The sequence below is a fragment of the Megalops cyprinoides genome, chromosome 17 (assembly GCF_013368585.1).
Source record: "Megalops cyprinoides isolate fMegCyp1 chromosome 17, fMegCyp1.pri, whole genome shotgun sequence".
NCBI classification, from domain to species: domain Eukaryota; kingdom Metazoa; phylum Chordata; class Actinopteri; order Elopiformes; family Megalopidae; genus Megalops; species Megalops cyprinoides.
In genome coordinates, this window is record NC_050599.1 from 17,828,423 (window position 1) to 17,843,255 (window position 14,833).

The 14,833-nt window shown below is 40.4% G+C and overlaps 1 protein-coding gene across 11 annotated transcripts in view; it reads left to right on the plus strand.

The window, feature by feature from the left end:
* Positions 1 to 14,833, plus strand: part of ptprk (protein tyrosine phosphatase receptor type K) — a 130,421-nt gene that overhangs the window by 43,299 nt on the left and 72,289 nt on the right. For all 11 annotated transcript variants that reach the window (XM_036549285.1, XM_036549286.1, XM_036549288.1 and 8 more), the window contains exons 3-4: positions 687 to 958; positions 11,941 to 12,022. In XM_036549285.1, the coding sequence (XP_036405178.1) occupies positions 687 to 958; positions 11,941 to 12,022 (354 nt within the window). The remainder of the gene's footprint in view (positions 1 to 686; positions 959 to 11,940; positions 12,023 to 14,833) is intronic.

Here is a 14,833-nt window from a genome sequence, read left to right on the forward strand (position 1 = left end):
ATTGAATTTACACATTCTTCACTGTATTGCCAAGATTGAAAATGATGAACAGATGTACTGTCTTTGTGACAAATGGTGGTAGAGTCTGTCCATACCCACGCCTGATGTTCTGCTTCAGGGCTGCCGCACGAAGGCAATCCAATTTCTTTCAAATTAGAACAAAATGATGGTATTTGATGTGTTTTACTCGGACAGTTACAGTTTGTCTCAAATAGTTTACATCCCAGATTAGAATGGCAATTGCTCGGGGTTGTTTGCAAAATCGAGAAAATGCTTTGAGCAAGTCTTGTTATGAAGAAGAGCCGCGAGTCAGCTTGGAAAAAGCAACAAACATGGACCGGCTCCATGGAGCTTTGGAATGAAGTTCAATGAAGGGAGCAAAGGTTGTACGCTCTGAACTGTACAGATTAAAGAGATATTGATCCTAGTAGATCTGTCAGTACTGAGTGTCTGTTGATGTAATATGTATGTACATGTAATAGTTACGGTGATGTTGATTGATGATGATTAAATGTAGTTTCCATAACTGATATTCCAGCACTGTATATTTTTTGCTTCTCTAGGGAATTAGAATGATAGGGCTGGTCTCTTTACTGTGTGTAACGCTGCTTGCTGTAGGTAAGCTTTGAGTTTGGTGTCGGCCTCCTTTTACATTCCTCTCCCCCCTCTTTTTCCTCTCTGTTCAGGGTCCTATATGATGGTGGATTCATCCCAGCACGATGCTGGTGAGAAAGCACGGATCCAGCTGCCAGTGATGAAAGAAAACGACACCCACTGTATTGACTTCAACTACCTATTGTACACCCAAGATGGCTCCAGCCCTGGCACGCTGAACATCCTAGTGAAAGTCAACAAAGGCCCCCTGGCCAATCCCATCTGGAATGTGACCGGCTACACGGGCAAGGACTGGCTGCGTGCAGAGCTGGCCGTTAGCACCTTCTGGCCGAATGAGTACCAGGTGAGTATGTGGACAGCTCTTGCCTCCTCTCCTGGCCATTGCTGTTGTAAGGCCAATCTAAATTTTCATTACGGCAATGCATTTGTGCAGACAACTCACAGTACACTCAGTGGGTATTGTCAGAGCACACGCTCCCACGGTCGAAAGAGAACCGTTTGTCAATTAGATTCACAAATTAGCCACTGCTCGGCAAAAGGTCTTTAGCCTATAAATAATAGCAGGTATAAAAGTAATTATGCAGATGAGAACATTGTAGGCACAGGTAATGAACTGATAGCATGTAAATAGGTATTTATTAATTTAGATTATTTAAATGTCTGAAATGTCATAATGATTGTGGTTTATCTAGCATGAATACACACAAAGGCATTTTCTAAATGTCAGAGGGGTTACTTAATTTATTGTCGAGATTTTATTTCTTCCTTTTAGGGATGTTAATGGTCTCGGACAAAAGAGAGCCTTTCTGTTGCACCATTAACTCTTGGGATTTGTGAGGGGAAAAAATGCTAAGCAAATGAATGTTATTTTAAAATAATATTTTATTATCTTCATAAGCATAGAAGACAGAAAAAAAGATTGAATGTGCTGTTTATTGAAAAAGAAGGGAAAAGCTGTGTTTCACCATGGGAAAAACAAAAGTAAACAAATATATTTTTTAAAAGATCAAAGGCATATTTTCTACGTTCCTGTCTAACTCGCAGTCAGCTTTATGTTTGAGAGAAGTTACCACAAGGCATCCGAATTGACTGTCAACATTTCATAAGCAATGCGCAGGAGTGACCACATCCCCCATGTCCTGTGGGGCGAAACACAGGATGCTGGTTCTGCCCTGTCAGTTTCATGTGGTTTTTAACTAAAGGGGGTTGTCAAGGCTTTGAGCAGCAGCCTGTCCTGCTCTTTCTTACCAGATATGGGAACTGTACAGTGTACACTCTAGACAGGCCAGGAACAAGTCAATCCTGATGCAGACCTGCGTCTTCAGTCTTGTACGAGAGGAGAAGAAAGATGCCACTCCTCTTAACCCATTTGCACAAAGCATTCTGCAACAAAAGCAAAAAAAAAAAAAAAGTATTAAAAACTATGAAAGTATGATTAATAACATGAAATGTAGTGGGGCATTAGCAAAGTATCGGCTCGAGAAAGCGAAGTCACAAGGCTGATGTAATAAGTGGAAATCATCTTAAGTCCTCTTTATCCTTGCTAATGGTGAGCTGCCACATAATGACTAATACCTTTCCAATGATTGTTTAGCTAATATGAAGGGTTTGTTGTTCAGGGAACAAATTCATTGTGCAAAGTTCAGGGTTCATAGTTCAGAGGTCAGGGGTCGTGCTTCAGGGTTCGTGCCAGTCCTCAGTGCAGAGGACAGGCTGGGATGAGTCGCCGAGAGGGTTGAGCGTGAAGTAACAGGGCGACGGAGGTCCGTTTATCGGTAGCCTGGACATCGGCGGTTGATTTATTGGACTTGACTGGGACGCAGCAGTGGTGGCCAGGGTGCCGTGGTGATTGGTTCCCCCCTGTGTCGCTGCAGGCGGCTGAGATGCGTGTCACTCATTCGATCCAGCTTGACGGCGCTGTTCCTTCCCACGGGTGATAAGGGCAGGCTCTCAGGGGCTTAGTCAGATGGGACAACCAAAATGCTCCAAGCCATCTTTTATACAGCTTGAAAAATGGTTATATACCTCATATCTTCAGCATCTCCTTAATGGGCAGAGAAATCGATAAGAGAGGTTGTGTGGAAACACATTCTCTAAATGATATTGTGTTTTGCTTGTATGGGAGCAGGCATAGTTTGCTGTTTTGGGTCTGATTTATTGGTTGTAGCAGTCAAAATGCAATTAGAACCTTTAGAATGCATCTTGAGGGGGTTGAAATCTGAAACCATGATGGCAGATGATGTTGCACCAGCTTCAGTGCTGGAAATTTTATGAGTATTATTTTACCAAGCATCCGACTCTTTTCCCTTGGTTTTTTGGATGAATCTCCTCTGTGGACTCATTCCGCTAAGTCTGCCCCTCTGTTTCTGCCAAGTGATTTCATTTGCATTCCACTGATTTTCACTGTATCATTAATATAAGATGTAGTCTGTTATGTGACTAATTGGCAGGTGTGAATGATTCAATACTTAGGATCCGACCATGTCATATTTGAGTGTTTGTGAATTTTATAAGTGCCTGATTTTTAACTGGTAATTACTGCAACTAGATGTCAAGTCCATCCATGAACTTGTCTGTCCAAAAATGTGGTACGCCTCTGTTTTTTCCTCCTGTGTGTGCCTCATGCTTTTTCTCAGGATTATATATCTTCTTCATTCTCAATTGTATGCAGCCATTCCCCCAAAGCACCCTTCTCTAAGATTACAGCTGTGTATTATTGTGGAATATTTAATAGTTGTGGCAGAGTGGTGAGCATGATGGAGAGAATTGGTGTGAGAGAGCCACACTTCCTCCTGTGAGACAACCACAGTTCCTCCTGTGACATAGCCATAAATCCTCCCGTGAGATAAGCAGATAATCCATAAAGTATCACTTTTTACAAATTAAATAAATTAAATAAGGAGGTCAGGTCAATGAGAGAGAAATTCTGTACAGCTGGACTTGACTATGACAAAGGTTATGTTTAAAAACCTTTTTTTTTGTTGCAGCAGTCTGTTTGAGCCTTGACAAGGCAAGGGATTTAGGTTTTGCTAATAACTTGTTTCTTAGGACTTGTACATCTGGATGGGCCTTCCCTAGCTGCTTATCTGTGCATAATGTAGTAATATTTAATGCTTTCAATAATGTAATTTTGAGTTTCTCCTCATTGCTGTTATACACATATAAGGTTTTTAATATTGACAGCATAGAGAATGATTGTGCCTGTAGGTATTGTAAATGATGGAGTGAGCATAGGAGAGGATAATGAAGGTTCAGGACATAGCTGGTCACATGAAACCATTGTAGTCTTCTATTTTATATAGTACATCTGCTGTGCTAAAGTTGTTTGAGAATTTGAATAGTTTTTCACTTTCCGAAATGCTTACAAGCCAATTTGAGTCTTTAAATGACATAGATTTGTTGGAAACAATTCTTTCCTTTTTATATTCCGTTATATGATAATGGTTGTTTGTATAAATTGTTATTTACATTTTGTCAGTGTTGCACTAAGCTTTCTGTCGTAAGTGATATATGTTTGTATGAAGTGCTAACAGTAAACTGTTTCCTATCTAGCCTTTGACCTGACCCTTTTCACCTCCTATAATACGTTTGTTAAAGATTTTTACTCCACAAAGACTGATCATACACATCCAGTGTTGCCATCAGTGACTGTGTTAACAGTATTATTAAAAGATTTAGTACAATGTTTACACCGAACTGAAAAAGTCAGTGGCAGTGTTAAAATAGTGTTATAATAAATAAAAAATATGTGAACTGAAAAACTGTGGCAAGTCTGCAGAGAACCCCAGAAATACTTTTTTTGTTTGTTTTGCTTGTTTTCATTTGTACTGCTGACTGACCATGCTCAGAATTTTAAGCTGATGAAAACAGTTTTAGTAGATGTGTCTGTCTAATGGGTTGGGTAGTCAGAGCACTGTTTTGCACCCCCTGCTGGATGACATTTCGAGTCCTCAGCTTTGCTGTCTCCAAAATAGGATTTTGCACGTAAATACTTATTTTGTGCGTCTCATGATACAGATGTCACAGAGACACCCCTGCTGAGTAGAAGGCAAGTTTAAACACCGTAGGTGCTAAATAAGACTAAACACACTGGGATCAAGTATCATTTGGGAGGGAGGGCTCTATAATTGATACCTGCCCATCCGTGGTTTTAGAGGGGGAAAGCTAATAAACAGAAAGGGCTAGTGCCAGCATGTTGGCCTTGGGTGTCCCTCCACCGTCTTTGCCAATTTTCTTGTTCATTTGTTTTCAAGTTGTTTCCCCCACCGATTTCTGCCTCTCTGAAATGACAGCCAAAGCAGTTTTGGGAATTGGATTAATAATTGGAGCCATAACAAGGGGAGAGCACAGAGTGTTCCAGTGAGCTCTGTTGTGCGATTAGTTCTCCAATACCTCATTGATTCATGGAAAATACATTTTCTGCAATTTTCAAAGAACACATACAAAATCATCCCCGGTGCATGGAAATGACCAAGACGTTGTTCCGATTAAATGTAATAAGGAAGGATAACTAAGTTCTGATTGCTCACTTTTGCAGTATTATCAGATATCAAGCGCTGTTTGATGCTACGGCAGTTTATGAATGCAAACAAACTTTCAATAAGTTTACACAAAGTCATGAATATAACATTAGAATCTATCGGCTTTATTTATAATTACCTTCATGGTGAATTTGAGAGAGTGTTTGTTTTACTGTGCATTAGGTTGATGTTTTTTTTCCCCCACGTCTGTGAAGTTTAAAAATGTGATAAACACGTCTGGATGTTATTAAACTGCTGTCTTCTTGGATATAGACATGCGATGATTCTTAACCAGAAGGTGATGTCATAGACTTAGAGGGTTTTAGAGGCCAGGAAAGTTTCCTTGATGCAGTTTGAGAAAATACTTTTGTCATTATTGTCATAAATACTTCAGAATTCAGATTCAATTCAGAACTGATCAGCAGCTCCACTGTAGACCATTTATTAGGCTGTCGTAGCATCTCGAGAATAAAAGGGAAGTGTTAGTAAACAGGACTTTATTTTTCTTTGCCCATTTTGCATGTTTAAACTAAAATCTTTTCTTTAAACCTCTGCCTGCATCAGAGACACATATTTTCCCAACAGCCTTCGTAGTTAAACAGCCATGCCAGGCCAGTGAAAGTTGTTCCCCATTGTGTGAAGAGTAATTTGCAGGGAATGTTGGAGCAGTATGAATAAGTGGCAAGTGAGGGAAATGTGGGAGGTTAGTGGCCTTGCAGTTTGTGAGTCACAGTGGCACTACGGGGGATGGGGGGTGGGGGGTAGCTGAAACCTGGCATCCCTGTCAAGGTTGCACCAGCTCCTGTTACTGCCACGCGGTGCTGAGCCTCCCTCTGAGTGAAAGTGCTTTATGCTATTGCCACTCACAGTCTATTCCCGAGGACCCCTCTAATGCGAAGATGGCGGCAGAAGATTAGAAAGGTGGCAAATAAACCGTTTAAATCCTGTTTATCTCAGTATTTCAATCTGCTGCATTGTGTGATTTTGATCTTTGACCTTCGTCTGTGGGGCGTGCTTCCTCAGCATTTCCCTCCTTTTTAAAAGAAGGAGCAAAGAAAAAAAGGCAAGTCGGAGAGAGTAATAAAGTACCGTTATGTCCCTTTGCTGTGACAGTGTGACTCGATGGCAGTTTCTTAATATCCATGTCAAGAAGAGTCACACCTTTGATTAGATGGATGCCTACATTTCCATTTTACACATGCTGACTTAAGCATGCTCCACAAGCCGTCTGTATAGAAGATAATACTGTTTGTATATATGCTCATACTGTCGGTATAGCCTATACCCTGATACTGTCTGTATAATAATGTATGTAACTAATAATGTATGTAAAGCCTAGACTACAACCTGATAATGTTGGTATTCTCTATACTCTGATATTCTCTTTATGCAATATAATACTGTCCAGTGCTGGAAGCTCTCCCACAGAGGAGATTGAAATATATTGATTACTGCTGACACCACATTCCAAAGAGGATTGATGTGATCAGATGCTAGTGTTATTGATTCCTGAAAATTACCAATCAAAGAGAATGTCCATTTTAGCTGAAAGCCGGTCTTGTGATGGACACTTTCACATTGATATATATATTGGATTATTTTATTTGTGCTTAATTTACACCCACAGCTCTTCCAGGACGATTTCTTGATGTGCTGGATGTGTTCAGGTCAAATCTTCTGCTTTGTTGGGGTTTGACAGAATGCTGCAGTCGTGCTCCTACTGAGCAGATCTGTTAGAGTGTGGCCGCTGTAACTCAGCCTGTCATTGAACTGAATAAGGAAACAATCGATGTTAATAAGGTAGAGTATCGCTTTCGTGCCTCCAAACATGTTCTTATTTTTTTCAGGAGCTCCTTACTTCATTATGGTCAGGCTCTCTCTGGTATTAAAGTAAAGTACAGCTTAATGGCCGTTTATGGAGATTGCCCCCTCTGCCACGATGCAGAGGGGTGAAATGATAGATTGAAATTGATCGCTGAAAGCTGAGAGATTACTCTCAAACCGAGAGGGATGCAATGTGTATGCAGCGCCAGTGAAGGATCATCAGAATCCAGTCCAAAGAATATGGGTCTCTAATAGTTCCATCTTGAGGAGTGAGCCTTCACACTGATGGCATGCTTCTCTCTCTCTCTCTCTCTCTCTCTCTCTCTCTCTCTCTCTCTCTCTCTCTCTCTCTCTCTCTCTCTCTCTCTCTCTCTCCCCCTTCTCTCTCTCTCTCTCTCTCTCTCTCTCTCAAAGAAAACCGTTCCAGCATTTATGCGTCTCCCCCATAAATGATAAATGACATCTCCTCCCCGCTCCTGGGGAAATAAAAGCTGTTTACCTTGTCGCATTTGTATCAATTCAAGCCTTTTTTCTGACAGCGTTTACTCAGCAAGTGCTGTGGTAATGATCTGCTGCGGAGTAGATGCAGATGCGGCGGCGGCGACTCTGCGCACCGCTCTTGACAGGTGAAGTGAAAAGAGAGTGGCAGCGATCTGAGCGGCAGGCGGGAACGGGCGAGGGGGCGCGCCGGGGCTCTCTCCGGGGGCGCTCTCTCTTCCTCCAGGCTTCTCTCCCGGGACTCTCTGGCCCTCGCGCTTAATCGAAACACTCCACTTCGAGCGGAGGTTCGCTCGCTAATTGAGTCTTCGCATGTGCAGGAGTTTGGACTCTTTGATTGTAATCAACACAAGGCGCAGGCCTGCACGGGGGGATTTTAAAATTCAGAAATGGAAAATAAGGGCACCGTGTGCATGGACACGCATAAAGTGCTCTCTCTCACACACTGGCTTGGGGAGACATGCCACTTCTTGACAAGGGAAAGCAACCTGTACTGCAGTCAACACTGTGAAGAATCTTTCATTCAAATTGAATCAAGTTTGAATAAAACAATACACAATTGCAATTGTTGACTTTTGCTTTTATGGATAGGTCTACCTCCAAAATGATACATATTTGCATGGAGTATGCATGATCAACATCTGAAATTGTGGGAAGTTGATCTCATGGCATGCATGCAGATGCTGTCAAAGTATGAAAGACAATCATTTTGCAGGATTCCCTCAAAAGCCAGGTGCACGCCTTTTTTTGCACGATGGAAACAGCAGAGCTCTTTTTTATTTTGCTCTGCTTTCCCTCAATCTCATCACTAATGTGTTTAAATTTTAACCAAATCCTCATTACATCACCCTCTAAAGGTGCGGCTCAGAATGTGGCCTTACGTGACCCCCCCCCCCCCTCCCCCATTCCTTTACACCTACACAGTTCTGCCCCTCCCTGGAACACAGCTACTGCATACCAGCCATGCCAACTGGGTGACCAACCAAACCAGATGCTCTAGTTTTTCCCAAAGATTGTGATATATTTTTTGCACCTCTGGGATGCACATCATAGAGGTTTTTATTTAAAGGAAGAGAACCTTTATGTTTGCAGATTTGGATGTGTAATGCTTTGTTTTGTAATATATTCCAAATACCAAATACTTCAACCATTTTTAAGCATACACTGAGGTTGATTTTCTGGATAAACAAAGAATGAATAAAAGGTCATTTGCAGTACTGCATATTTAAATAGACATTTTTCCTAAGGTATACACGGATCAAAAATGTTGAAATTAAATCACTGTGCATTTTATCACCTGGTGTTGTCATCTACGCCTCTTTTGTAAATATGTCACTCAGAATTTTCACTGGTAACAACCTGCATTGTTTTGATGCATGTATAAAAACCTGTCAGATGACTGAAAGTTCACCCAAGCCAGGATGACGTCAGGGCAGCCTGTCTGTGGTGCTGCAGTTAAGATAATTGCCCCAGCACAGGTTGTCACACCTGACCTATTTTTTTTTATAACTTGTTTTTATAATTTTCGATAGTGGCACCCCTCTGCTCTTGACTAACAGGAGAGAAAATTACTGTCTGGAGATGGCTATGTTGGGAAAGATTTCTTTTTTCTCCGTTCACTGGGCTGTTAATATGCACCCTGTGAGTCTGAAAAAATGTTTTATAGGTCTTGTTATTTGTATGCATATACAGACAGTTTGTTTTAAAACAAACTCCTTGTATTGCAAAACATAAAACACATGAGTTGTTGCCCAAAAATGTCTCTTTATATAGTTTATCTCCATTGTGTCTTTTTTCTTAGCCATTATTGGCAGGGGAGGGGGTGTGGTGATGGTGGTATGTATTGCACTTTGTGACTGCTTGCAGTGACGTGGTTCTCCCAAAGATTTGCACTATAATCGGCTCAGCTCCATTATGGGAGAAATGCTGGCTTAAGATTTGGTGTATAAATGTCAAAGGTATTAACGAGAGAGATCACTTTAAAGGGTATGAGTCTGAACTAAAAGCAAAGTACTATCAACAACCTTATAAGAATGTCTGCAGATGGAGCAGACTATAATTCAAATGCCTATTTTATATTTGTGTTTTTCCGTAAAAATGATCAGAATGCCATTCAGAACGAATAAACATCATGGTGATTGTGGTCCCTCTTGATTTAATTTTTGCTAGTCCCAGAATGATATTTTCAAGATGTTCTGAAATGAGGGCTTATTTTCATAATGCGATGGCATATACCTGTGTGGAACAATATGTGAATATTATATGTGGTTACAGCTGGTCTGTGTTGAAACAGTTATATACGTGATTAGAACATGAAGCAGCTTGACGAATTTGCGTCTTATGAACATCGTTATATCCTGATAAGTCTGAACCTTGCCACTGCCAGAATCAATCAGCAGGCAGTGGCATTGCACTCAGCGTTAGCACAGCAGCTCTCACTGCAAAACTAAAAAATATTAAAAAAAAAAAACCCTGCTGCCGTCTTTAAGATGACCCCTAATGTGTAGGGAGCCGACTGTTGGCACAGAGTTCACCTGGAAGAAATGAAAATAAAACCAGCTGGGCACACTGGAAGAACACTCCACTGACTGCATAAGGCCACTTGTCCTACAGATACTAGAAACCAGCAGACAGATTAATTAGCAAGAAGTCTTGCCTGAAACACTGTCCCTGTATACAGCCTTATTACAGAAGCAGAAGCTGACAGCTGTCTCTCTCTCCTGCTTGGGCTCACCTGAAAGGGAGAGAGTGAAGGCCTTTTACAGGATCTCATTCGGTATATGAAAGTGTGGAACTTTCTCACCAGTTGGCAATTAACTTTTTTTTTAAACATGAATAGGGTCCTGTAAAAAGACCATAAATCAGCCCAACAGGTTTTAGTGATTTAACTGTTGTAATCAAGAAATCTGTCATAGAAATTCATTAAAGTTTAGTAGGTTTGATCAAAATTAGCCCAGAGACATGTTTTAATATATGACCCAGGACATTAAACATTTCTCCACCCAAATCCTTTGAAGATTGAAGTGTAGCCTGGTCGTGCATACAGATATTAAATGTTGAAATATTGCTGCTACACTGGAGTGCCGTTCACACTTCATGATCAGACCTGAAATGTGCCGATAGGGACAATAATTTTCTTACATGAAGGAAGCAATCAGAATGATGCACATTCATTGTAGGGCATATCAGGTACTGGTACAACCGGTGACACAGCGTCATGTGAACTGGCCGTAATGCACTTGCCTGTTACATTGAATTTAGCAAGTTGTGTCACAGCCTACTTTATCCATACAATCTGTCCAGGAGAGTGTTAAAGCTAATTATTCTGAACCATATACTCTTACCCATAAACACTTGGAGTGGTGCAGTGAGTCATTCAGTTCATGTTGCCGGCAGAGAGCCAGATGCACTTCCCCTGTATTGGCGCTGGATTTCACGTGCTCTGTTCTCGGGTCGTTTGATTAATAGTTCAGCAGTGCTGTTCCAGGGGATCTAATTACCGTGAATTTGCCCCCTTCAGCATTTCAGATAATAGTATGTGAAAAACCCATGTGAGTATGGCCCCTAGTTTAGGGCCCTGTTTCCTTTTTGCATGCAACCAGAGCCTTAATATTGTCATTTAACACATTTTCCTGGGGTCTGCAATGTCCCTTTCAGCGTTGATCAGAACAGGAAGCACAGGATTTGACTTTCATAGTTTCGTAGTTTAGGTGTATAAGCAATTAAAGCAATGAAGCAAGCTTGGTACCTGTTGCTGGTTAACTTGTGCAATACCTAACACTGAAAATACAATTTTTCTCCTTTTTTCCAGTTGTATTGCTGTTTGTCAATGATGCAGAAACGTGTGATTTGAGAAGGAAAAAAAAAAAAAAAAAAAAAAAAAATATATATATATATATATATACATATGTATATATATAATATATATATATATATATATACATATGTATATATATATATGTGTGTATATATATATATATATATATATATATGTGTGTGTATATATATATATATATATATATATATATATATATATATATATATATATATATATATATATATATATATATGTATGTATATATATGTATATATTTCTACTGGCCCTAATTAGCTAAGACCTTTTTGTATTTTCTCTTGGCCCTCATGAGGGCAATCACCCTCGGACGAATAAGTCATTTTCTTTAAGGAGGTAAAATTGAACCATACATGTAATGGAATCACAGTGTGATTCATGTTGAGAGGTTTTTATTTATTTATACCCTGTTGCACTCTCCATTTCAAAAAAATATAATCTAAATTTCAATTTACAGGCGGATCCCAAGGCACTGTAAATGCAGAGGGAGAGAGCATACAAAAACACTAATGTAGTGCCTGCCTGAGCCTGCCGGCATATGGAATACGGCGCAGCAGCGGTGGAGCTCGATCTGGGGAAATTTGGTGTAAATGAGCGCTGTAAACATTCATATTCCTTTCAATCTGACAGGTCATATTCGAAGCGGAAGTCTCTGATGGGAAGACCGGTTTCATTGCGATTGATGACATCCAGGTGTTGAGTTATCCATGTGGTAAGTAGTTACAGCCCCAGGGGGCTTTTTTGTACTCCTGGGTTACTGACTTTGTGAGTGTGCTGCTCCCCACACAGGAATAGTGGGACGAAAAAGGTGACCTGCACTCATCAAGGGGAGGATTGGCAAATAAAGGGCCACAGCCCTGGTTTCTCCTTGCCCACTCGGTCTGCCCATGCTGGACAACCTACTGTTAAATGTGTTGCCATTTCGCATGGAATGTGAATGTTTGACTGATGCCCTTTATGCAATCCCCCAGCAAGACTACATAGATACTGTCTGAATCTGTATAATTTGCACACAAGTTTTACATTTACTTTACTTTTCAGTCGCCAGTGTGTCACATATTTATTGAAGAGATGGAAACTTACAGTGGCAGGATATGCATGATTTCAGAGTTAAGAGTAGTTTTCCCAGAGATTTGTCTTATATAAATAAAATATTGTAAACACCAAAGTACTTTTTACATTTTGCAGGCAAGATCCTAAATAATCCTCAGCATAAAAATTACCCGAATAATCAAAATACCATAAACAATAATTAGAGGATGATTTTAGAGTGGTAAATCACAGACAAGAGATGAGCACTCATGTGTGTTGCCTGAAGTTAAGTCATTCATCTCAGTTACTGCTGCATATTATATTTGATATAAGGCTAATCTTAGTTTTGGTTGCTTATTCTGTTCTGGTGATAAAGACGAACTGAACATTCACAACTGATTGATAAGCAGATTGCATTTAGCTGTAATATATATTACAGCTATAAAATGTATTACTTGCATAGTATAGATAAGAAATATACACATAGCTAGCCATCAGGGCAGGCATGATGGATGACATGGCTCTGTCCCCTTTTGAGTTGATGTTTTACCCTCTAGAATGCTCTCTGGATGACATCAGAAGAATGTCATGCAAAGATGTCAAGAGTGTAGAGTGCAAGTGAGAGGTTTTGGGTGCAGCCCAAGTCTGCAGGACACCCTGCAGCTGGAGTGGCTATTACTCGCCCCTGTAACACCAACAGCCACTTCATGTTCACCTTTAAAATTATGTAAAATGTGTGTTGAAAATGAATGAACAACCTTCATTTCCAATTATCTCTTTATAGCTTTGTGGTCAGATTTGCTAAAAGAGAACAGGACTAAATATGTGAGGATTTGTACACAGTCATTGTATTTTATCAGTCCCTTAGACTGAGATATAAAGTGTAAGACATTTTACAAAATGGTAAAAAGAAATGCCCTGAAGAAATGTGTGATACATTTTTTTATAATAACTATTATATTGTGTTATTATTATAATAATGTCATGGATGCACATAAATGGATGACAGAAATGCTACTGTCCCTAAATGCAGGGGTATACCACGATAATTGTATAGATGAATTCACTAACTGGATCAAATCAACAGTCATACTAGATGAAAAATGACATTTGTCACTCACAGTACATTCTGTGGGACCACCTAAATATAAAAAATGCATGTCTTTTCCCACACAAAATCCTGATAGAGTGGACCTGCAAAGTGTAAACATTGGTATTCTTTGAGGACAGCAGCGAAAAGCCAGGAAAGCTAAAAGGATTAGGTAAAATGAGGAGATATTTCGATTCTCAGAGGTAGCCACAGGGGAGGTAGGGACTTCAGTCACGTGAAGAGGGCGCTTAAATAGGACTGTAATATTTCCAACATCACAGTAAAGCTTTACGGCCCTGCATGTCATGATTAGTTGTGACAGTTAATTATAAAGGGTGGATAAAAATCGCTGGTTAAGGGATCTCAAGCACATTGTCAACTGGTGGGACTCACTGTGTCGACTCGCGTTCTCCCCTCTGCGGCGGCGGTGTTCATTTGTGGTGACAGTCGCACAGAGGCGCACAGCGATCGTTACGCGGTGGTGATACCCTCAGTGGGCAGGGGAAGTGGCTGAGTCCTGGAGCCGATGTATTTCAAGTTTAATTAGGAGCTAATCTGAAAAAAAGCATTCGCTCCAAAGAATAATTCCTGTCATTTTTATCAATTGTAAGTCCCCCCTCTGTACCCATCTCGAATTGATGATATTCACTAATAATAAAGTAATCAAAGTACGTGATTTTTGGAGAATGTAGAATATAAACAGTAAAAATCAGTGCACTGATTGCCTTATTAACTAGGAATGCACCCACAACGGCACATCTTTAAGAGCAAACAGCAAAAAATATTATCTAAAGTAAGGAGGTATGACCCTGTATTCTAAGAAATGATGGTGTATTCATACACTGGAGGGGGGAGGGGGGTTGCAGGAGAAGGGTTGTGGTTGCAGGTTGCGATTGTGGTGGTACAATAACGTGCAGCTCCCGCCTCTTACAAGGTTTACATTATTGTGCTCGTTGATTTAAGATCCTCTGACATTGCTGTGGTTTTCATTGGTCTTGGATTATCACACATCATCTGTCTCGACCCTCATCTTTTACTGTGTCTAGTGCTGCCTTCAGCACTAGAGTACCCACCATCCTTCAGCTCTGAGTGAAATGTGTCTGCAGCACTGCAGCTCAATGACCTATCTCATTAACTGTATTGTAGTCTCCGTTGTACACACTCAATGTACAGACCAGCCCAGCACTGCTTTGAGTGCTTACACAAGCCGTAGTCACATGTCATAAGCCTAGATATTCTTGTATATATGTATATATATTTATTGCTGTGGATGATTATACGTACGTCATCCCTTTCTCTCTCTCATCCTTTTCCCCTCATCTTATGACTTTCTTTAGACCATCCAATTTCTGAGTTGGGCAACACTATTTCAGTTTCTATTATTATACATATGCACGCTCA